Raw genomic sequence first — 25772 nt, forward strand, 5'->3', positions numbered from 1 at the left:
TTCACTACAAAATAGGAACTTGGGGGGGGGGGGGGACAACTGGAAGTGGTGGAGCATGTGAGCTCAAGTATAAGTAAACCACATGTTGGCTGTTACATGTGAACCAAGCCATAAGCAATAGAACCACAGTGTAAACAGACCAAGACCAGATGCTTCCTCTGAGCATCATTCCCTGTTTGGGCATGGATTTCTCCACACTACATCCATCTCTTTCTTAGCTCTATAGCCTAATGCAGAAGTTCTTGCATATAAAACATATATGACAACCTCTGCTCTACACTTTTATAACATGTAGCAGCAGCTACATAAAAAACATCAGCAGCAGCTTCCGTGAGGCAGGAAAGGTTAAACAGAGTTCTTCCCATCACAAAGACCTCCACTGAAGCTGCTTGTGTTGCCAACCTTGTGATAGCAAAAGGACACACCTGGTAATGACTATGACCACCTGCATTTTGGCAAGAGAAGGAATGACTTCTCTGAAAGTTAATACAAAGTGCCAGGGATAGTCCTTCACTGCAACTGCTGCTACTTAGCAAGCTGAGCCACACCTCTACAACTCTCCCTTGTGCCAACGTGGAATGGAAGTTCACATACCAGTGCAGGGCTTCCCTTCAAACTGAGCTGGAGTAAGAGGACGAACCAAAGCCTATGGCAGCCTGTCTTCCCCCATCAAATACCACAGTTCTTGGCCTAGAGTGACAATGGGGTCCTCAACAGGGAATTGGGGTGAAAGGAAAAAAGCCTGTGGACCACAAACCTGACAAGTGGCCTGGTGGGGTATACACTTCCCTTCCCCTCCCCCTTCCCCCAAGGCCAGTGTGAATCAGGGAGAATCAGAGGCGCTCTATTGGGTCCTTTGAAAACTCAAAGACACAGCAGCAGCTCAGTCTTCCCCAGGTAGTGGTACTAGACATTCCTCTGAAGAGCTTCCCAACACAACAAGGTATTCCCTTTACTTTTATGTTCCCCATTCTAACTCATGTTTCTGAAATCATTAATTTAAACCAACCTTCCTGATTCATAGTACAGTAGCTCAACTTGCCATCAACATCAGTTATAAACTTAATTCTTGCTATTAGTAAGATTCCAGCCCCTTTACCTGTAACAGTTCTTTGGCCGACCCTCTTTTCTCTACATCCATTTCCAAACAACTATTTAGAAAATCACGAAATATTGGAGACAGTTTCTCTGGATTCTGCAGCTCTGGGGTGCCATTAGTTGCTATTAAATACAAAGCCTGTGAGGGGGAAAAAATTCCTTAGTTAAAAAACTAAAAATCTGTTGTGCGTTCTATTCTCAAGTGCATTCTAAATGTATATGAACAATCTTAGTTAAAAATCACAGAACTGAACCTAATGAATCGACCAGTAGGCTTTCAAATTATACTCCAAGTCATAAGAGTTCAAAGTCCATGAAGGTTCCCCCTCAGGGAAAAATCAACAATTGCAGAAAGGCTTCTGAAAGACAGTTTGCCTACCGGTATTTTATTTACACAACCATTTTTATTCTGCCTTCTTGGTCATAATATTCCTCCACAGGAGCTTACGAAGTAAAATATTAGTAAAATATAAATTTACAATTAAAAGCATAGACCGTTAAATAAAGGGCACTTCCAACTGCTACTTCTTCAGAGTACAAGTCCTGTGCTGACAATACCGCAACTCTGGAATGCTCCCGGTGCTTGCCTGGCAATCAGTATGTTTTAGTCCCATACCAATACAGTATTTTTTTTTATTTTATCATTTAGCAAATCTGATGCTGTGGTTTTAGTGTTTATAAACTTTAGCCCCCAATTTATGTGTTATAGTTTTTTTGTTTGTTTTTTTTTTTTTACACTGTTCATTTGATTGGTGTAAGCCCCCATAAATGTATTTTAAAAGATAGGGTACACCAAGTAATTCTGGATATGCTGCTACAAAACAGATAACTGTGAAACCATCAATCACTATTGCAAATTAGCCAGAAGTTGCATTTCACCAATACTAGACTCTAAAAGAGCTACTAACTGGAAAAGCTTAAAGTTTTAACTACTAATGACATTAATCACATGGGGTGATTAATCAAAGTGAGAAGGATGTTCAAAAATACAAGAAGCTTGAGTTAGAGCCCAATCCTATGCATGTCTACTCAGAAATAAGTCTCATTATAGTCAATGGGGTTTATTCCTATGCATGTGTGGATAGGACTGCATTCTCAGAATATCCCCTATTCAAAGTGAGCAAAGCCTCTACCATTTGCTTGCCAGTTTCACAATCCCTCACTGCAAACAGTTCCACAGGGCTTCTCCTGAGCTGTTTGGAGTCTCCTGCTAGCCCACATTAAGGGTTCTTACACAGCAGCATGGGGAAGCAAGAGAAGAATTGAACTATTGAAGTGTTAAGTCAAATCCTAAAAAACCAAAACATACCAATGAGGTTTTGCTTTTTGAGTATTTGACCTGAGCAAATACTTGCCCATCTTTACCATGACTGTTCCAAGTCATGGTATTCCAAATGTTACCACTAACACAGGGGTCTCCAAACTGCGGCCTGGGGCCATATTTGGCCCGCCACAAGATTTTATCCAATCTGCAGCAAGTTGTCTTTTTTGTTAGAATATTTGCTAATGTTAGACATTTTCCTTATTATATATCATTTCTCAGTTCACAAATGGCATTGTTTCTTTGTAATTGTCATATTTCTCTTTTGTTCTGAATCATATAATGCTGATTACAAAAAGATTCAAGTAAAACCTATTAATTCATTTAAGTTTCATTCATTCATAAATAAAACTGATTTTTTTGAACCTGCAGAAACATACAAAATATAAAGTGGCCCTCATACTGAAAATTTTGGAGACTCCTGCACTAACAGAACTAAAGATCACTCTTTCTTCCTGGGCTACTGCAGCAAGAGCCAACCACGGTAAAACAGCTCAAATCAGCAATATCTTACCCTCAAAGGGTTTTCATTGAGATATGGTGGTTCACCTTCAACCATTTCAATAGCCATGATACCCAGAGACCAGATATCCACTTTGGGTCCATAGGCTTTCCGGGTGACCACTTCAGGAGCCATCCAGTAAGGAGTCCCAACCATAGTGCTACGTTTGCTCTGCTCTGGAGTGATCTGAGCACAGAAACCAAAGTCAGCTGCAAAAATAAAAGAGAAAGAGTCAATATACTGCCAAGTTAAATTAAGTAGCTCTACTCTATTGCTGGAGCCATTCTGGATATACAAATTATGCTTCCAATAAGAAACAAACCTGCACACATCTTTACATGCTTACTGCATGCTCTCACGATACATGTTTTAAAAAGCTTAAGCCAACAGGGTTCCTATTCACTGGTGACACTGAACAGTAAAAGAATGCAGGTCTCTAAAAATTCTAGTTTCCTAATGTTTTTAGCCTAACTATTTGTTAAGCAGAAGATAGCAAAAAATTAAGACCAGGTCCACTAGACTCTCTTATAGAAGACAATATCAATTAAATTTAGGTTGCTTTCAAGAAAACAATTTAAACATATGCCCTTCCTTGCAATGCAACCACAGGCAACAAGATTACTGTGCCAGTTAAGGAAGACAGATGACTCAATTTTGTTTCCTCACTTATACCATTTTCATTATGTGAAACACCTGGGGGAAGGTTCACTGAAAGTTAGTATATCAATTCCTAAAATAAATATTCTATCTTCTGCACCAACTGCAGAATTAAAAGGCAGACAGAGGCATGGGGGAGAGTACACTGAAGAGACTTGGAACAATTTCAAACTTAATCTAAATCAAGGCTGCCATCTACAGGTTTAAAAGTGCAGAAATTTACCAAAGATGTACAAAAAGTAGACCAACTACAAGCTAGTGCTAAATTTAGCAAACAGAACTAGGTAATTCAGGTTAAATGCAAACAAATACTTATGCCACACTAAATGCTGTCAAACATTTTAAACTGCAATCTTTACAATACATTCAAATGGTCTCCAGATAACATCCAATGCACCGTCAGCCACTCTCATGGTATGCATATAAAAGCATTTCTACTAGGCAGTAACTAGTGACCCTGATATTCTTAATTGTAACTTGGCAGTGAAGCTAATCTACCAAAAAAAAAAAAAATAGTCCCAACTTTTTATTCACATATCCCAAGAATGGAAGTAAGTTCCATGCACTTACTCAGCTTAACTGATCCATCCATTCCCAAAAGTACATTGTCACTTTTGATATCTCTGTGGATCACCTGATTGGCATGTAGGAATTCAAGTGCCTGCAAACACTGCATGGAGAGACAGGATTATTGTCTAACGAAATTCAAATTCATGGAAAATGAAACATGGACAAGTAGTTTCATATCTCAAATGATATATTTACTCAATTAAAAAACTAGTGCCAGCTAGGCATTATTCAAAAGTCTCCAAAGCCATGAAACACTTCAAGTTTAGCTAATTAAAGTTTTTGGAAACTCTTAATTACAGCAATACATTTCAATTTGTGTCTGAAATAACCATTCCTCATCTACAATAAGCTGTTTATACACACTGAAATTCACATTTGTATACTATTGCACTCCACATGGTAAGTCATAGAAATGTAATATTTCAACATATGTTCTAATAGTAGGCAACACCTTAAACCACATAAAGTGCATTCCAAATGTGTTTAATTTAAAAAGCTATGTGTCTATTCTAACATGTGCACAAAAATGAGGCTATAGCCAACAGCATTGTGTATACAACACATTATTGTAGTTAAGATGAAATATGCCATCACTCTGAAGTCATGTTTCCAGTGTCTAGATAGAATTTATTCGTAATTCATAATATACACTCAACTTTCCTTAAGCATTTAGTAGTTGGAACACTCAGCATTTATCAACATTTCCTATAATTTTAAAGTGTAATTTAACAAGTTGGATTTTACATATTGTTATCTATCAAGACCTGCATGATCACTGATATTGCCAGGCAGCAACCCCAAATGCCAGGCTACAGGTTTGCTGCACCTAGACTTAAAAACTGTATTGTCAATTAATCTGAGCCATTTAAATGAATCCAAGTAGATTCTAGTCTACAAAAATCCTAAACTAAAATAAATTTGTTAGTCTTTGACATGTTACAATTCTCTTCATTGTTTCCAATAAAAATTACTAAAGCAGAAAAAGATGCCTTATCCCTTCCCTCCAGTCACCCAAAAAGGAGCCTCACCTCTCTACAGACAGCAGCAATCTGTGCTTCATCCATGCAAGTCTCTGTAACTACATCTGTGAGAGACCCACCAGCAAGGTACTCCATTACGACAAACAGTTCATCACCCACAAGGTAGCTGAAGATAGAAATTCAAAAAGTTAGAACTTCTGCACACTACAAAAATATGTCTGAAAGGCAGACCTATTAGCTAAGAAAATGAAGATTAATGTCTTTGCTCTCCTAAAAAGCAACAGTGACTGCATTACAAACATTTGCATAAGTCGGGGTGCCCAAACCCTGGCCCTGGGGCTACTTGTGGCCCTTGGGGATTCCCAATCTGGCCCTCAGGGAGCCCCCAGTCTCCAATAAGCCTCTGGCCCTCCTGAGATTTGCTGGAGCCTGCACTGGCCCGACACAACTGCTCTCAGCATAAGGGCAACTGTTCTACCTCTCAAATGAGATGTGGGACAAGAGCTCCCTCCACTGCTTGATGTATCACGTCTGTGATGCAGCAGCAACAGCGAAGGAGCCTTGCTTTGTGCAAGGTCTTTTATAGGCCCTGAGCTATTGGAAGACTACATTCATTCATATCAGTTTCATCTCTAATATATTCATTTATGAAAATGTATTCAAATTTGAAATGTAAATTAATTCTTTTTTTCCCAGCTCGATATAGTATCAGAGAGATGATGCGGCCCTCCTGCCAAATAGTTTGGACATCCCTGGCATAAGTCTTCCCAAAGACACTCTCTGGTGCTGAAGTGTTTTCAGTTTCTAAGATAATTTCCACAAGGCGAGCGAGACTTTTCCTAATATATGAGAACAAACTGCACTGAGAATAAGAGGAATTTCATGCTTCACCACAGTGGTATTAGCTGGGAAATGTTGCATCCAATACTTCAGGAGAAAGTAATTTGTATCCTACCTATCCTCCAAAGAGCATCTTGACCTCAAAACAATCTTAAGAGACAGGCTACACCAGTGGTTCTCACACATTTAGCACCGGGACCCACTTTAAAGGAAGAGAATCTGTCAGGACCCACCGGAAGTGATGTCATGACCGGCAGTGACATCATCAAGCAGGACCATTTTAACAATCATAGGCTGCAATCCTGCCCAAGCTTACCCAGGAGTAAGTCCCATTGACTAACATTGTTAAAAGATTATACATAGTAGCTTGTTAAAAGTGCAGGTCTGTAACATTTCCCCAAATGCAGTCACAGACCATGGTAGCCTCAAGTCTAACATATTAAAAATAAAATATTGACATGAATAGGAACCCACCTGAAATTGGGTCGCGACCCACCTAGTGGGTCCCGACCCACAGTTTGAGAAACACTGGACTAAACAACTTACCCAGAGCCACAAACTGAGCTTCACAGCTGAACAAAGATTTTAGTTTAGGTTTTTCATGCCTAAACTTAACTCCCTAACCACTGCGCACATGCTTAAAGTACCTGTCCAGAAAGTTGACAATATTTGGGTTCTTCAATTCTTTCATTACCAGGATTTCATTGATAATTAACTCCTTCTTAGGCTGTTTCTGAAGATTTATCTGTTTAATAGCTACCTGAAAATGTGAAAAAAGAAAAGAGATAACTAGGTATTCAAATAAAGGTGATTGCTAGGTTAAGATTTATAAGATTACAATAAAAAGGTAAGTAGCAGCTTATTTATATGTCCTTCTCCTGATAGTGGCCCATTTGGCTGCAGAGTTCAGTCAGATCAATTTATTCATGCAACTGACATCATTCCTACAGGTGGAGGAATATAGGCAGCACCAAAAAAATGAGTCAAACATGAACAGAACTAGATGTTAAGAGACTGATACAGGAGGGACCTCATTATCCGCAGGAGATCAGTTCTCAGACCCCCTCCCCCTGCAGATACCTAAAACCATAGACAAGCGAATCTGTGGTTTCAGCCCTTTAAACCCTCTGAAGGCAACTGGAGCTGTGCTCAAGTCACCTCCAGAGGGTTTTCTGAAGCCCACAGAGATCACACACGCCTGCACTTCCTTCCAGAAACTGGAAGACGCCTGGGGAGGGCTTCCTGAGCCAGATCCATGAACAGATAATCTGTGGACACAGAGGCCCCACATGTAAATTGAGCCAGTCCTGGAGGAAAACACCATTTGCAGCATGCTACCATGACAGCAACTATCAGATGATGGGAAGCAATTGTAAGACAAGCTAAGTGCGATATTAAAAAAAAAAAGTTGTTTTCATGAGGTTCAGGAATAGAAATTGCCACCAAATTGCTTGAAAGAGGCAGCTATATGTGGAGGTGAACATAAAAGTAAAACTTGATTGCTTTATGACCAGTAGTGAGAGGAAAAGACAAGAGTAGCAGAGCTTTGAGGCTGAGGTAAGTTTGATAATGAAAATACCACAGTGCAGTAGAAGCATAATATATGGAACGAAAGATGTATTCTCACCAAGTCAGACCAGAGGTAAAATAAGCCGTTATAGACTGAGACTCTGTAATTAGCACACTCAACATTGTGATGGTTGGCAACCTTCAGTCTCGAAAGACTATGGTATAAGCCTACAGCACCCAGTATTCCCATGCGGTCTGCCATCCAAGTACTAACCAGGCCTGACCCTGCTTAGCTTCCAAGATCAGACGAGATCAGGCATGTGCAGGGTAACAGTTGCTGTACAATGTGATTCCCCTACTAATTGGGTAAGAGGCACTTTTTCAAGTGGGTGCTCCTTTTTTTAGCAGGGGGAGAGTAACTGGCCCACCTCACCCCAGCAGTGTCTGTTCTAGTGGCTGTCTGCTGGTATTCATTTGCATCTTTTAGACTGTGAGCCCTTTGGGACAGGGAGCCATTTAGTTATTTGATTTTTCTCTGTATACCGCTTTGTGAACTTTTAGTTGAAAAGCGGTATATAAATACTGTTGATTGATGCATGTCTAATTTAATACCAGAAAATAAATGTTGTAGTAGTTAAGGATATATGCTTCAATTCACTCTTGTGTTCAAGAACTCTGAATTGGGGGGGGGGGGTCCTGTCTCATTTTCAAAAAAAGTGTTGTGTTGCACCTCTTAGAAACAGAAATGGGCTTTGCCAATATAGAATGTGACTGTTTTAGGGAGGATGAATCCTGAGTCTGATTTATTCTCCTAAAACAGTCACATCCTATATTGGACACATTCCTGTGTTGATGGATTTTTCAAAATAAGCATATTATGATAGACCAAAGAGACGTAAGGCAACATAACTATGATTTTAAAAGCAACAAACTAACTGCCACTGAAATTTGTCAGGGAAGGGGAGTCCCAGGAGAAGTTAAGCAATGTCTAGTCCACAGCATGCACACATGCCCTCCCTGCATTCCACTTTCCCTTTACTGGACAAGCAGCAGAATGTGTGAACACCTTGGCAGATTGAATCCACTGCTAACATGCCAGGCCATAGAGACAAGGCAGAGAAGAGCAGTTTTAGGGGGAAAAACTCCTCCCAGGTGAACCCTAGAGGTTCCTATTTTAAAAAACCAATCCCATAGTTCTGTCTGCAGAGTGAACAGACATGAAAAGCCACTGATTACCTGTGAACACGGACCAAACAGACCATCGGTCAAAATTTAATCGGTTTATTAGAAGTCTAAATCAGGGGTCTCCAAGCCCCAGCCCAGGGGCCAGATGTGGCCTGGGGCGAGCCTCTATCCACCCCACGGCCAGCCTCTGATCCCCTAAGAGCCTCTGTCCCAGTTGACCAAACACAACCAGAGTTGTGCTTGCGGGGTGGGGAATGGGGGACCATTTAAGTGTGTGCTTTATTTCTTAGGCTGTGTTCGTTCTTGGAGAAGTCCTGGACATTTGAGCCCATTCATTTATTCATCTAAGTTCCATCTCTAATGTGTCTATTTAAATTTTAATTTAATTTTTTTTCCCGGCCCTCGACACTGTTCCAGATATTTGATGCAGCCCTTTGGCCAAAAAGTTTAGGGACCCCTGGTCTAAATGAAAAGGATTAAACAAAATGGGAAAAGAAAGATGAAAACAGAAGATAGGAGCTTGACAGGAAAGTATAAAAAAATTTCCCCAAAAGATGCATAACCATTAACGCCCAGCTGCTGGAGCTGGGATGCTGCTCAGTCTCACCTGTCTTATAAATGGTGGAGGGGCACAAACAAAAAATTGAACTCTAAGGGAGTATCTATACAGTCCTTCACCTACCTACCTACATGGCAAGGAAACCCTAGTCCTTTTCACTTGTGTTTTGGCAAGTGGGTGCTCCTCTCAGAGTTACCAACGAATGGATGACTTCAGTGACTGGTAGAGAACTGGCAAAGAACAACCCCCTCCCCAAGTGGGCTTGGAAGTTTTATCACTTGGCTGTAATGAGGTCACCACACTATCAGATTGCAATAGTGGAATCTACTTGGTCACTCCATCCTACTCCTTAAATAAAAATAGGGGTGCTACCCAATTGACAAAGTAACTCTGTTGCTAAGCAACACAGCCAGCCCAGACAGGAGATGGAGTCTGAATCCATACCTCCTTGTGGCTGTCTAGAAGCGGCAGTTTTCCAAACAAACAGAAGACAAAGGCTGCCTGTCAAGAATATCCAGGCAGCTGGATGGCACAGAAGCTGCTTGAGAGTTAGAACCATCCAAAATAAAGAAAAATAGAGGAAAACAAGGAAAATGCAGGGGATTTCATCACAGAGATGAGAGCCACCTATCACATTCAGTTCTGCCACTTTGAATTGAATATCCAAAATTAAAGAGGGTATTTTATTCTTACCTCCTGTCCCGTTGCCACATCTATGGCAATGAAAACTGTACCTGAAGCCCTATGAAAAGAAAATATGTAATTGGGTATAAGATTTCAGATACTTAATATGCACATGCACAAAAAGCCAAAGGCTGTTCTGTCTTTTAAGGCTAATTTCTGTACAAAATCAAAATGCAATGAAAGAGAGTCTAAATTCTAGGTTAACAGGGGACTAACAAAATAGGCTCTATGCCTATATAAAACAAAACTCCAAAAACTAAATTTTGCCCATTTTCTGAGAACTTTTCATAGATTTATCTGGATATGATCAATTGAGCTGACTAGTTGGATGTTCACTCATGCCACACCTTCCCTAATCAAACATTATGAAAAAAAAGTTTATTCCATAAGTAGACAGAAAAAGAATGGTAAGCTTCCTAGAATTTATGTTCAAATTATGTTCAGAGAACATAAATTATTCCAGGACTTCTATTTATGCTGGAAGTCTGCAGCATCTGGTTGTTATTGCTTAGACTGCCCTACTGCTAATGTTTCTGGTTTTCAAAACAGTGACCAAATGCCAAAGAGAACAAACAAATACCATTTTAATACATGCATTTCCTAATCAGCACATATAGGACACATTTACAAATACTCACCCCTGCCCTATTTTTTCATATCTGGTATATTTTTTCTTGGGATCTCCTATACTCACAATAGTTCCTAAAAAGAAGATTTCGTATGCAATATTACAAGCCAACTAAGAAGTTCATATCGACTTTCACTGAAATCTATTTTAATGGATACCAACATTACTTTCTCTTTAATAGCAAGGTATTGATCTAATCTTTATAAACTTCCATTTACATATATATCACTCATGACAGCCTCTTCATGACCCACCCAGGCAATAACACATCACAGCTATCAAGTACCAAAATTTCAACTGAATACATTACCTTCCCATGAAACAGACAAAGAAGACATAACACAAGACAACTTTAGAAAGCAGAAGCTGCTTTCAACACATTACATGTGCAGCTATTTTGCTATTTCTAGACTAAGTACTCTCATACTTTGACTCTTATTGACTAAACTGGAAGAGTTATGCTTGCTTAAGTTCTAATTCATAGATGATCCAATTCCTATGAAAACAAGTGTGGGAACTGTGCAAGTGTGGGAAATGCTCCTCAACAATGTATTAAAATAAAAGTTCTTACTTCAAAGTCTCCTTCTATCCAGAGTCACTATAAAAATGTTTGCACTATTCCCACAATAACTCTGCACAGAATTGCTCACAATTTCCATTAGAGAATCAAAACATGACATAATTAGATGGGACAACTGTTGATTTATCATGTGGAACAGTAGTTTCCAAAGTCCTCCTTAGGAGGAGGAAACTGCCTTTGCAGGAAAAAGGGGATTGCAGCAACACAACAACCAGGATTGTGCCGCTGCTGGGGAAAGGGGGGGGTGGTTTTCTGGCTTACCTGAAGCCAGTGATGAGCCCCAGGGAGTGCAGGGAGCCACATGGACACCTCCTCAGGGCTCCCCAAGCCTAGAAAAAAAAAATCATGATGGGAAGTCACTTCTGGTTTCCCATCACAAAACTGGAAGTGACTTCTGATCACAATTATCTTTTTTTTTTCCACGCTTGAGGAACCCTGCAGAGGTGTCCATGGGGCTCCCCACACCACATGAGGCCCATCACTGGCTTCAGGCAAGCCAGAAATCTCCCCTTTCCCCAGCAGCAGCACAATCCTGGGGATTGCATTGCTGCAATCCCCCTGCCCCTGTCCCTTAAGGGGCCAGACCTAGGTACTTCCCTGGCTGGTGGGCCGAAACCCACCAGCTTGGGAACCACTGAGGTAGAATACTTAGAACATATGATCTTCGAGCTGATCAGGCCTGTACCTTCTGTCATGTATTTAAAATTATAAAACTTACGTAGTTTCTCCATGATCTCTTCATCTGACATCTTCGTTTTCTTTTTCTGCTTATCAGCTGATTTAGCAGCACTATCACTAGAGTCACAAGACTGTGCTGGGATGGGATCTATTACTGACCGAGTGTATATCTGAAGGGGAAAGATAGCCATATTTTAATTCCATGATTTGCCTGCAAACAATCTCTTTCACAAAAGATTCCTAGCGGAGAAGTTATAGCTGTCCTTTTAATCAATATAGCTCCAAATAGACATTCTGATTGACTGACAGGAAAGTTTGTTTTGGTTTTGGAGATGGTAGCAGCATGAGAGTGTAAGTGTGCTTATCTAAAGTATTGGCTTCTCTTTTCCAGAACTGCATAGGTTCTAGAAAGAATTCATATGACAAGGAACCACATGAATAAATTATACTTGGATTTCATGAAGTACAACAGTACTATCCTACAGATTTCTTTAAAAGTTGTGACCCATTTCCAGCCATTTGAAACAATTTTTTAAAGCCATTCTGTCCTTCATGTTTAAACAATGCCATAAGGACATAATAATCAATAGTGTTTAGTATTCATACACCATGCTCCCCCTCAAAAGTTCAAAGAGCTTCACATATCATAGGTAGGTCATAGTAACCCATTCCACAGACTGGGAACTCAGACTTGAAGGCAAGGACTTTCTAAGATAACCCAGTTGGAACTGGAGATATCCAGCTCACGCTCTTAAGCCACTATGCTACTTTATACAAAATCTGCAGACAACAGACAAGATATTTTCTGCATTACTAACAGGTAAAATTAAAACCACTCACAGATTTTGTATGATCTGGTCGTGGAGCAATAATTGGAGGAGCAACATCATCATCTTCCTCTTCAGTTGCTGTAGAAGGCTCTGACCCTTTTGCATTGGGCTGCATTTACCAAAAAAAGTAAAATAAATTAAGCTCTGCAGTGAAGTACTGAGAACTCACCATGAAATGTATGCTACAACATTAAGACAGTGTGCATATTAGTAGCTGTGCAACTCCAGACTTTCTTGAATGGGATGAATCAAGATTAAAATGAATCTAGATCTAGCACAAAAATTTCCTGGTCATTCTCATGGATAATCTTCATGGAGAGAAGAGCAGGACAGCACAACTCCTTAATTCTCCTGGAACACTTGGTGGCTAAGACACACTAGCAATCATGGAATCCTCCTAATTCAGTAGTTCTGCTTCTAGGAGAGGGCTGATTTTAGAAGACAGTGCTGGGAGGCTACTTTTGGCCCTTCCAGAATACTTGTTTAACATCTACATGAAACTCTATTCTTTGCATCAAATTAAGGCGAAGTTATGTAAGAACTAACTCGGCACCTGGAGTCAGTAAAGAACTAAATTAGGGACAAGAGAGATACTGTTGGTAGACAGCTTGTTTGTTTAGGTAGATTCAAAGTGTTCTGGATAGGATTTGCATATCATTGGCTATTGTGGGAACACTTTTTACTGAGAAGCAGGGTAGCAGTTTATATTTTTAAAAAGTAGCACAACAGAGTCCAGACTAGCATGTGCCATTCAGATATTGACTGATAGTTAACTACACTCACTACCTGAAAGTTCTTCAGAAAAAAACTACAAACTCTTCAGAAAAAATTGTAAGCTTACCACCAGGTTCTAATGCTACTAGGCCAGCACAGTCATACTTAAGGTAGGACTGCATTTTATTTGTAACACTTGACACTTAACACTTGAACACATTGCATCACTCTGTTTCACAGAGATCACTGCTACCATAGCTAACTAGGATTGGACTCCATCAAAAACTGCAATAAAGCCATCTGAATACTTCAAGAGATGCAAGCAATATAGTAAGCATACTGTACTTACTGCTGGTGCTCCTGAGGGGAATACATCCTTTTCTAAAAAAAAAAAAAAAAGAGCGATTTGATCATGTTTTCATGTGAACACAAATCCCAGAAGATTCTAAAACATTTTTATTAATACAGGAACAATAACAAATATGAAAAGTTTTGAAATCAGATTCTTGCCGCCAAGCAAGAACAAACTAAACTGAAATATGAACTAAGAACATATATTCCACTGGTATGTGCTCAGTGTTACCTTTGAAGAACCTTATGTTAGAACTCAATGTTAGCTATGAAGTACCTTGCTCAGGGGTGCCCAAACCCCGGCCCTGGGGCCACTTGTGGCCCTCGAGGACTCCCAATGCGGCCCTCAGGGAGCCCCCAGTCTCCAATGAGCCTCTGGCCCTCCAGAGATTTGCTGGAGCCCACACTGGCCCGACGTAACTGCTCTTAGCGTGAGGGCGACTGTTTGACCTCTTGTATGAGCTGTGGAATGAGGGCTCCCTCCACTGCTTGCTGTTTCACATCTGTGATGAAGTACTGGCAGCAAAGGAAAGGCCAGCCTTGCTTTGTGCAAGGTCGTTTATAGACCTTGAGTTATTGCAAGACCTTCATACAAGTTCATCTTTAATATATAAATTTATGTAAACGTATGTAAATTTATTCAAATTTTAAATGTATATTAATTCTTTTTTTTCCCCCACCCCCAAACACAGTGTCAGAGAGATGATGCGGCCCCCCTGCCAAAAACTTTGGACACCCCTGACCTTGCTAGACAGAGAGCTGATCCTGGAAAGCAAAGCTTTTCTAACAGTTCTGAGAAGTTGTCCTCAATCACTGCAGGTTCTGCTAAAGAGCACACATCTGCCTGAAAACTAAGTTAGTCTGGGAGTGGCTTGGGATTTCAAAATACCTCTCCTACAACACTGTACAAGACATAAATGAACCAGACCTACTGTTAAAAGCAACACATTTAAGTACAACTGTTCTCACTTAGGAACATATTAAAGAAAAGTGATGTTATCTAACACTGCTTCTGAGACCCCATCTTTCAGGAACCAATTGGGCATTACACTTAAAATGTTCTGATCAAGGAAAGAGGGTGAATTTTCCAGAATTATTCTGGAGCTTAAAACAATTTCTATATGCCAATTTCTTCACCCACAGATTTCTTCAAAGTATTACATATTTAGCACCAATCCAGATAATCCTTACTCTGAACATATCTTGAGTTCAGTCCTTTGTCATTCAACTGGATCCTATCCATCTTTAGCTGGTAAAGGTTGCTGCTCAGCAATCCAGTTTCCCATAAGCATCTGACCTTGAAGAGTTGCAGTACATGCCTCCTCTATTTAGCAGCCACTAACCAGAAAGTGCCTATGGTTCCCTATACAGAAACACCTTGACTTCCATCCACTTGAATTTCATTGCTTTGCTCTTCCAGTTGTTTTTAATTCTAACCGCATTTCAAAATTTTTTGAATATATATTCCACCTTCCCCATGCCAAAGCAAATGCCCACAGTGATTCACGCACAAAGCTCAATAATAAAAGTATCACATATATCATAAATTTTGCCCATGCTTTCCTCTTTCATCCAACTTCATCCAACCTTCCATGATGTTCATCAGTGTCATGTCTATTTTTCTTTTATTTAAATTATTATGTTAAATTATGTTTTTAATCTGTTCTTTAACATGTTGTAAGCCGCCCTGGGTCCCTTTAGGGAGAAGGGCGGGGTATAAATAAAGTTTTTATTATTATTATTATTATTATTATTATTATTATTATTATTATTATTATTATTATTATTATTATTATTATTATTTCTGTTTATCTAAGTTTCGCACATATTCACATGTGTTATATAGTTACAGTATTTATGGTTTCTGTCAGCCAAAATAAATTTGTAAACTAAACAAGGCTATGCTTTGACATTAATCCATTTTTGACCTTCATTGATGCTCTGGTTCCTAACTAGATGAAAATGCAAGGTATTGGTGTATGTGCAAAGTAAATTTAAAGTCACACCTGTAGCAGACACACTCAGGTACTTTTGTTTTGCTGTATCTTTTGAATCATAGAACTTCAACACATCTAATACAGCCTGGGGGTTCTTCTTCTGCTCTAACTTGGTGATATTTGAGGTCTGTAGCAGTCGAGCCCATTGCTCTGGCATTCCCTGAGAACAGAAGAGAAAAATTAACCTATTTTACATCTGAAGTATAAATTTAGATTAAAAGTTCAATCACTGGCACAAATTCCCATAGATAACGCAACACAACCAACCAATGCAATCAGTGTTACGAAGACACCCAATCCAATTGCCATTTGCTTTGGCATGGAAAAGGCAGGATATAAATCATCAAACTAAATATATCCAGAAGGGGAAGAGTAGCATTGCCAGTGCCACCACTCATACACAACTGTGATACACAAATACCTATTTTAAATGTAACTTAATCCACTTAAGCAATTCCAATTCTCTGCATCTAGCCTGTTAGGATAATAAAAGTAGTTAAGTAAACTTTTAATAGTGTGTTAAATGCAACATTATGAATGAGCAACTGTTAGCAAAAAAAAGGTAAAAAACTTGAAACATCTTTTAACACCATGTCAGCACACGGGACACAGAAGAGTTTAGTAAACTTACAGTGAATTCCCCAGTAACAGCATCAAAGCCAACATGAATGGTATGTTCAAAATCTGAAGGGGGAGAGATTTCAGGCCTCTCTTTTTCCTTTTTCTTACTCCCTATTAAAAAAAAACAGAATATTCAGTCTAGGAAAACAACCAGAGAGTCTCTTTTTAAAATCTATCAAGTGTTAAACACACAAACACACCCTGTTAGGCATGCAAGTATTCCACTGATCTAGTAACCAGGATGTCTAGCACTGATGTGTATCACATCTCAGACAAGTTATGTGGAAGGGACCTAACAGTTTTGATACCCCATGCTTGTAAGTCAGAGAACCAAGTATTTTCTGTAACTAGTAAATTCAGCTGGCATTCTACAAACAGATCCACACATTTCTGGTTGTTACTGGAAATTCCTCGAAGGCAGATTCAAAGAAAAGAAGGGCAACAGAACTTCTGCAACCCAGTATTCTATCTAATGAATGGTTTTCCTTGCTTTGTACTTCGAGGGGATTATATCCTGAGTTTTAAGGTACAAATATCCTATTTTCAGACTTTGGGGTTTTCTGGGCTTTTATAGTCATCTGCACAATGTACAAATAATTTTCTTAGAGAAAGTATCAATTCACTTGGAGAACTCTTCCTGAAGTTCTCTTGAATTCTGGGGAAGTAAACCAACCATTTCTAAACCATTGTGAATCAGTGAAGTGCAAGCATCTCCGAATTTTTCTGGATTATACAAATTATCTTTATCCTCTCCAGTCTGGTTTCAGATCTGGTTACAGAAACAGACTTTGCCACTCTGGCTGATGACCTGAGCTGGGAACTGGATGGAGGAGTACATCCTTGCTAGTTCTGCTAGACTTCAGCAGTTTTGAAAACCATCAACCATGGTATTTTTATAGGCCACCTTGGTGGAAATATAGCATGTAAGAGCAGAGCCTCTGTAACACAAAAGCTCTGCTTTTACCTGCCAGGTAAGTTCCAGAAGGGGACTGCTTCTTGACCTCTTGGCCTACAGAGACTTGCTGTCTTCCATCTTCTCCCCCACAATCAGTGAGGGACATGGGACACAGCCTTCCTAGACACGTTCCTCCCATTTTGAAATTCTTCACCCTGGTTGGTTCCTAAGACTTTTAATTAACATTTTCTTGAGTTCTATGGGTTTTATTCCTTTTGTATGATCATTTTATCTGTTTTGATCATGGAGTTTCCTGGGAGTACGTAATTGGACACTCTCATTATTAGACCAATAATCTAATAATCCTTGCTGCCATGATCCCAGAAGTACACAGGAAACCTTTATTAGCCTTTTTAAATGTTCATTCCCAAAAATTAAAATTGGATAGTATGAACAAAAAAAACCTAATTCTTTTGAAATACCACTTGCTGTGATTTCTAAAAGCCTTATATTAGATATTCTGAGTAAGAGCAACTGTGAAGTTAACAGCAACACTTTAAAAATTTGTTTATAACATTTCTTGGACACCTTTTGTTACCACTAAAAGAATTAAAGCAGTTTATAGCTACTTTATAAAGCCGCCATTTAAAAGAAACAGTCAAAACTACCAAATGACCAAAATATAGACAAGTGAGCAAGCAATTCAGATAAAACAAAAGCAATAAAACCCACGAACTCAAAAAAGTAACTGAAGAAGAAAGGAACCAGCCAAATCTTTCAGGGTGAAAAATTACAAAATTGGGGCTTGGTATCTCTGTGAAAACCCTGTTCCACCAACAGTACTTTCAGTGGTGTGAGGATGCAAAACAAAGTTTCTAATGACAGGGTGCAAGCAAGCCAACATGGGAGGAGTCAATCTGTCAGGTAACTTGGTTTTATAGGCAATATCCAGCAACATGAATTGTCCCTGGAAGTCAATGAAGGGATAACAGGGCACAGGGATAATATGTTCGGAACAATGAGCACCTTAAAGCACCCTGGCCACCGTATTTGCACAAGTTACAGCTCTGGACAACACTCAAGAGCAGTCACAAATACCGTGAGTTACAGTAGTTCAAACAATATGACTAAGGAGTGGATCACTGTAGCCAGATCTATTTTCTTAAAGAGCTGTAGCTGAACACCAGCTGAAATTGGGCAAGAGCACTCCTGACCACGGCTACCATATGCACATCCAAGAATAAGGCTGGGTTCAAGTCATTCCAAAACTGATTCTTCAAGAGAATATCTACTCTATTCACACTACCTCAGAACATAAATAGCCAGAGATACCTGTGCACATGTGTAAAATACTTCAGCGCGTGCATCGGTGGGGGGCAATTTTTCCTTCCAGTTGCTATCCTCAGTGCTTTATTGGTGCTTTACCAGAAGGACCCCAATCTTCAGGGTACGGGGAATTGGCCTCATGCACGTGACAAACTGTACGTGGAGGCCCAATTCATTCTAATTGTTCCAGCCAATTTTTAATAAAATATAATACACTGGCTCCCTGTGTTATTGACATCCCCATACGAGTTTTTGCACAGGTGCAGTTCAGTGGTGCTTCTGCACAGGGGTAATAGTGTTGGGCTAGCAAGAACCAGATGTTTCAATTTAAGTACTTTTCCACAAGTACAGATCCCTGAAACCTAACCTGTACTTAAATAGGAGATTTAGTGCATTTCAGCATTTCCTAAAGTGTGGGTTCCAACCCACTGGTAGGTCATGAGACTATGCACAGTGGGTTGCAACCTGGGCCCTCCCACCCACCTCTGCACTGATTTGGCTCCAAATAGGAGCCATTCCAGAAGCTCCTTTATTTACCAAGGCTTCTCCTGGCCAGGGACCCGCTCTTCAAGCCTCTGCAGGCATCAGAAGTCTCTGTAAGCCACTTCCAGTTTTCAGAAGCCAATTCCCATTTGCTTCCCAAAACCTGAAGTGGCTTAGGGAGGTAGAGGGCCATTCTGAGGCCTGTAGATTAGGTTGCAAGGCCAGGAAAGGCCTCCAGCACCACCAGGCGCATCAAGATCCACCACAAAGGACAAGGTGGGTTACAGCACTGCCAATTTCGGGAACCCCTGGGGTGTATCCTTCATGAAAACCTTTGTCAATTATTCAACAATTTAAGGACATCAACTGTGACAGTGAGGAAAACTAGTTAAAATATTGGGCTTGGACCTGGCATGAGACTTACTGGGTGGCCTTGAGTTAGTCACTATCTCCTAACCTAACTTGCTTCATAGGGTTGCTGTGATAAGAGGAGGAGGAGCCATGGACATCACTCTGAGTTCCATGAAGAAGAGCCAGTATATAAATGGGGGGGGGAGGAGTGAACCCTGCTCCTTCCAGTAAAAAGCATCTCTTAGAACAATAATCCAGTTCTCCATCCACAGTTCATGGAAGTCATTTTTAAAACTGCAGGCTAAGGCAGTAACAATCAGACAAAAGATGTAGTCACAGTTAATCACCTTTTGACAACAAGCATTTGAGTCTTGCTTAAGCAGACCAGGATAAGATCATACTCTGCCTTGAACATCTGACCACACTTGCAATGCTGATCATTACTTTAAATAGGAATTTCTTGCTGATGCTTCTAATGCCTTCTTTTTAAACATGATTTCACTCATACTCATGTTTCCAGAGCAGGTTGGAGTGTGTTGCACTTGGTTTTAGAGAGAAAACAGCCCCACAACACAGTGATAAAACAAAATGGCAGGATTAAAGAGGAAACATCCACTGTTCTGTCAACTATTTTACTCAGAGTTGGAAGGGACCTTAGAGGTCATCTAGTCCAATCCCTTTCTCAGTACATTCTATATTTGCTTCAATTTTCTACATATATCTAAGCAAAATAATACAAATAAGTTTCTATTAGTTGCCATGGAATGCAATAATTCCTGCATATGTACAAGAATCAAATTCCATAAAAGGCAAAAGTCCCTTTGGGCATTTACTTGCATTACAGAGATTTGAGGGTTTGGGGGGGGGTTCTCGAGTTCTCACATAATCTTCAAATCTGACATAAAAGTGTGCCTCAGAAGATAATGTTAATACTAGGTCTTACTTTCAAAGACAAAAAGGCACGATACTGAGCAGACAACAAAAGTTCAGTGTTATTTAACTATCCCACCTGTGTGTTTGTAATTTAAACCGAAAGATGATCATTTGAAACTGGTTTGTACATGTTAGCTCACACAATTATACTGTTATAGGAAGTAGGAATCTATGCAGCATATACTTTTCATCTCGTCTAAGTTTACAATTAGGTAGGCTGCTATTAAAAACAATAATGATACACAGAAGGCAGATTAAGAAGCAAAACATTTTAATTTTTCCTGGTCATTTCCTTCTAAACTTCCTGCTAATTTTCTCAAATCCCTCTCTTTGTCCATATCCTCCAAACTTCAAAGCACCCAATACCTAAACTATATGCCTGTAACACAGTTTTACCCATTTTAGTCAAAAGTATGCTTATAGAAATAAAAATGTGTTTGCAGAACTGTGACTTCCCAACTTCAAATACTTACAAGGTTAGATTAATCCATGTTAAGCTTCAAAAGATATCATTGCTTTCATGTTACACCATTGGATAACCAGGTATACACTGAATAAGCAACTGAAAAAGACCCATGGTGAATGAATCTATAGGCTGTTTGCCTGTGGAAGTATCTGAAGGTACAACAAGACTGCAAAGGGAAATGCAGTGAACCAACACAACTGCTTACCTTTTTCAGTGCCAGAGAAAATAGAGATGATTTTGTTTCTAGGTTTTTTCTCTTCTGGCACAGAAGGCAGAGGTTTCAAGCTATGATTAGCAGATAATGGGTCTTTGCTTCCTGAACTGAAGATAGTACTACTCATCCTAACAGGTGGAGCTGGTGGCTTGTCTTCAAGTTCTCCGTTGTCAGACATGATGCTTAATGGTTAGACAACAAACTGAAAGTGAACAATGAAATACTGAGATATATTTGCATAATAAAAGTACATTGCACCTCGTTTAGACTTTCATCCCCAATGTTTCTCTCACACACTTTTAATATTCCCAAAAGGGGAAAACGTGCTTCGATTATGATCTTCTATACTCCCAGGAACAGTGTTAACACACACAATACAGAATTTAGCACCAGATTTCCTGATGCCCATTATTTCTTACTGCCCAGTTTTATACAGTAAAGTCTGTATATATTTTACTTTTATACAGTAAGTCTGCCTGTACCAAATTCTATTAAATCACAATTGTAAGACACACCATTATGTACCATTAAGAAAAAATACTGCCAATTAAACGATGACACAATGCTTTTCTTAGAATTTTTGTTTTATAGTTACTGAATGGGCTTTTTTTAATCATATATCACTTTTGTGCATAAATAAAAAGGAAATATAAGCAAAATACGGTAAATGAGTTAAGGTACAGGCGTGCCCTGGCATCTGTGAGGGTTCCATTCTAGAACCAACCATGGTTAATGGAAACCACAGGATAACTGGGTATGCCCCCCTACACTCCAGAGGCAAAGGGAACTGAGCTCTCCTAACTTCCAGAGGGTCTTCTGAGACCTGTAGAGGACTTGCATAACCACCCACAGTCACTGCAGGCCTCAGAATGGCCAAAAAGGCAAAAAAATTACTTCCAGTTTTCAACTGAAAACCAAAAGTCACTGGTTTTTACCTTTTTGGCTATTCTGAGGCCTGCAGCAGCAATGGGCAGTCGCAAGCAGCATCTGCAGGCCTCAAAAGACCCTCCAGAGGTGACGAGAGTCCTCACCTCTGGAAGGGGTATGGTGGAGGCTCCACGGGCCCAATTTTAAGCAGCAATTAAACTCAACATGTTATGACAATATGAACATCTATGACCAAGTTTGCACATGCACAGTCAATAATAATGCCAATAATGCAAGGCCACGCAACTTCTGCGTGGATGGCATCAACTGTAAGACACCATCCCCATTTCAGAGTTCTTAAAGTGTGAAAAAATGTGCATCTTACAACCAATGAAATACAGTAGTTGAAGAAGACCCTTTCAGGTATAAATGAAATACAGTAGTTGAAGAAGAGCAGAGCATGGAAATCTAATACAGGTTGAGTCTCATTCAGGAGGGTCCCATTCCAAGAACTCGGATGGCAAAAAATGCACTATAGCAAATCAATTTAAAAAACAAAATTTCTTTGCTCTGGTGATTTAAAAACAGCCTTGATGACCTTTGTAATGCAGGCAGAGGCCATCAGTCTCTCTCCAGGCACTTAGGCTTCATTAGGAGGCAGCAATCCCTCCCTTCACCAGGAGCCCCAGCAAGGGGGAAAGAATGAAGAAGGTGATAATCACTGCCATTTAGCCTTAGTTCAAGTGCTCAGGGGGAAGGGACGAGTGAAGCCTGCAGAAAGAATGATTGATGGATTGTCAGTGGACCGCCCTCTCTGGCATTATTAAATGACTGTTTTCCTTTAATTTAAAGAGCCCTTCTCATCAGCTTTGAGACAGAAGAATCTGTGGATACTTAGGTTGTACCTGTAATCACTTGTATGACTGTCTCTCTGCAACAAGAAAAAGCAGTTTTTTAAACTGTGATTTTAAAGGGGTGCATTTTTTCCCTTCCCCAGGGATCAGCACATTCTCTCTCATTTGCAGGGGGCCATTCGTATTGAGTCAAATCCGTGTATAACAAGGTTGGACCTGTACCTCACTCATTCTACAACAAAAGGGAAGAAGGCAGCTTTACAAGTCCCTATGTAAAGTTTGCAAGGTTCAATGAGGCAAGTGAATGTTCCTCACTTCTTTGTTTTGGTGACAGAAACCTGATCCTTCTAAAATACAAGTGCTAGGTGCTTTATAATCCAGTTAGCATGACTCTTTTTCAAACTTTTCAGTCCTTTGTTTTAAATACCTTAAGCTTAATGGAATTCCCTTCCCCTATGAAGAACAGCTCCCTCTCTGGAGATTTTTCAGTAGGGCCTTAAGGCCTTCTTATTTATGAAAGTTTTTAATTGACACTGAGGGCTGGCGGATTTTAATGATTTTTAATTTTCAAGATCCTGGGTATTTTAATTGCTTTTAATATTGTATTGTTTTATTTTTCCCTTTTGGTGTGGGAGAAAGGCAGGATAAAAACACTATAAACAAATAAATATAATACAATCCTGAATAGGGCCTCCTAAGATACCACAGACCTCAGGCAACTTGCTGGGATATCAGTTCCACTCCTCTAAGGCAGGGGTGTCAAAAGTTTTTGGCAGGAGGGCCACATCAGTTCTCTGACACTGTGTCGGGGGCTGGGGGGGGAAAGAACTAATTTACATTTAAAATTTGAATAAATTTACATAACTTTACATAAATGAATATATTAAAGATGAACCTATATGAATGAATGAGGGTCTTGCAATAGCTCAATGCCTATAAAAGGCCTTGCACAAAGCAAGGCTGGCCTTTCCTTTGCTGCCACTGCTGCATCACAGATGTGAAAGAGCAAGCAGTGGAGGGAGCAGCTCACACGAGAGGTCAAACAGTCGCCCTCACGCTGAGAGAAGTTGCGTTGGGCCAGTGTGGGCTTCAACAAATCTCCGGAGGGCCAGAGGCTCATTGGAGACTGGGGGCTCCCTGAGGGCCGCATTGAGAGGCCTCAAGGGCCACAAGTGGCCCCCGGGCCGGGGTTTGGGCACCCCTGCTCTAAGGGATGGGCTCAAGGGGGGGCCTTTATAGAAACCAACCTGAGTTTCCATCTGAGGAGCTGCTGGTTTATTCCTGCCCCTTTGCCTTCTGTTCCCCTCTCCTTCCTTGTTTTCATCTTGGGTCCCAGCCCCCATTCCCTCAGGCTGGGTTAGACTTTCCCTGGAGGAGTTTGAGTCCCTGCTGGTCCCCATGCCCTTCTCAGAGCCAGAAGGAGTTCTGCTTTTTTATCCTTCCCTCTCTCATCTGGTTCCTCTCAACTCCTTTCCCATGCCCTCTAGGCTTCTATAGGGTTGGCTGCTGCTCATGAGCCCCTCCCCATGCAGCCAGAAACAGGCAGTGGCTGGTGATATCACCAGGTGCTGCAACAACACCCGACGGACTGGCACAGCCATCTAGCCAATTGGCAGTACATCTCCCCCTGCCCACCAGCTTATTTTGCCCCAATGGGGCTCACAAAAGTCTATTGGACCCCTGGTCACACATGCCTACACTGAACCCCAGTATGGTGATGAACCTTCACAGGACTGCCTTTAAAACATGTCAGATGTTAATTATCTTTAAAGCCCTAAACAGTTAGACTGCTGCTCCCCCATAATCCCACCTGCCTATCAAAGACCTCAAAAGAGACTGTGCTCCACACCTCCCCACCATCAGAGGAGCGGCAGGTAGAAATGCAGAAAACAGCTTTTCCAATGCCATCCTGTGGAGCCATCCTGTGGAGAGGCTTGTTTAGAATCCTCATTGATCTTCAGACAGCCAATACTAGTTCTGGTCTGACCACTGCCCCTCTACAACCAATGTCTTTCAAGGAGAGGCACGGATTAAGCCAAAGTAGAGGAACACACTGCAACAGTTGAACACTGCCTAGTAGTGCATGAGAAGAAAGGCAGCTCAACACAATCAAGATCCAAGGAGCGAGACAAATTTAATAGGCAGAAACAATACAACAGAGATGTCCAACTTCGCAACAGCATACTGGAAACTAGGGGAATCCCAACTTCTGCCCCCTTCCCAGCAAAAGGAAAATTCACAGAACGCAGGGCTTCTTCATTCAGCTCTGCAATGTACAGTAAGTTCAAATGCTGTTCTCACCAGTCAGCCAGCCAGCACCCACACAGACTCTTGGCAACCAAACAAACAAAAAAAATAATCAAGTAGGCTGCTTATAGACTGCTTATTTGCTGGCCACCCCCAAATCCAGAGATAAAACCATCAATTAAATGTTGATTCAGATTCAAATTGAAGACCTGACATACTCAAAAAACCATGCTCTGTATTTACCAGCAACTGCCTCCAGTAATCAGGACTAAAGGATCTTGGAAAAAGAGTAGGCTGAGCGTTTAAGTCCTAAGGGGAGAAAGGAGAGCTAAGTGCATACCCATACCTAACATGGCACTGTACTTCCAGATCAGTTATGTGTAGCCAATGGAATGCTTTAGTGTAGTCAACACTAACCAAAAGAGGAAGAATCTGAACAGGTGAGGAAGAGAAAAAGCTTGAAAGTTCACAGTATGTTCTCAAATCACCTAAACATGGAAAGGGGATTGCTAGGATTATGCTTCCTCTGTAACTTCATCAAGAACTCATTTACAATTAACCTAGATAATGTAGAAGTGCCCCACTCTGAACAAAGTGATCAAGCATTCCTGTTTGAATGTTCACTTACTCAGCAAAGTGTGAGCAAATCTGTAATGACATCACTGAAGGCTATAAAGGAAGCCTGTCCTAGATTATTTAAGACCAAATTCATTGCTTGACACAAATTGACTGACACAAATTGCCTGAGCTAAATGGAAAGTCTCATTTGACATTTTGTATTTGGATACACAACCCCAAATAGACAGACATGGGTCCCATCAAGTTTGGGCAC

General features: G+C 40.4%; 1 protein-coding gene across 2 annotated transcripts in view; it reads right to left on the bottom strand.

Annotated features, from left to right (window-relative positions):
• The window catches only part of PAK2 (p21 (RAC1) activated kinase 2), a 54091-nt gene that overhangs the window by 3969 nt on the left and 24350 nt on the right, over nt 1–25772 (bottom strand). For both annotated transcript variants that reach the window (XM_066618983.1, XM_066618984.1), the window contains exons 2-14: nt 20964–21174; nt 16315–16415; nt 15693–15843; nt 13685–13716; nt 12632–12730; nt 11832–11961; nt 10544–10607; nt 9915–9963; nt 6616–6728; nt 5177–5294; nt 4149–4248; nt 2934–3130; nt 1100–1237 (exon numbers count right to left, since the gene is read on the bottom strand). In XM_066618983.1, the coding sequence (XP_066475080.1) occupies nt 1100–1237; nt 2934–3130; nt 4149–4248; nt 5177–5294; nt 6616–6728; nt 9915–9963; nt 10544–10607; nt 11832–11961; nt 12632–12730; nt 13685–13716; nt 15693–15843; nt 16315–16415; nt 20964–21150 (1479 nt within the window). In that variant the 5' untranslated portion in view covers nt 21151–21174. The remainder of the gene's footprint in view (nt 1–1099; nt 1238–2933; nt 3131–4148; nt 4249–5176; nt 5295–6615; nt 6729–9914; nt 9964–10543; nt 10608–11831; nt 11962–12631; nt 12731–13684; nt 13717–15692; nt 15844–16314; nt 16416–20963; nt 21175–25772) is intronic.

Source organism: Tiliqua scincoides, chromosome 3 (genome assembly GCF_035046505.1).
Source record: "Tiliqua scincoides isolate rTilSci1 chromosome 3, rTilSci1.hap2, whole genome shotgun sequence".
NCBI lineage: Eukaryota > Metazoa > Chordata > Lepidosauria > Squamata > Scincidae > Tiliqua > Tiliqua scincoides.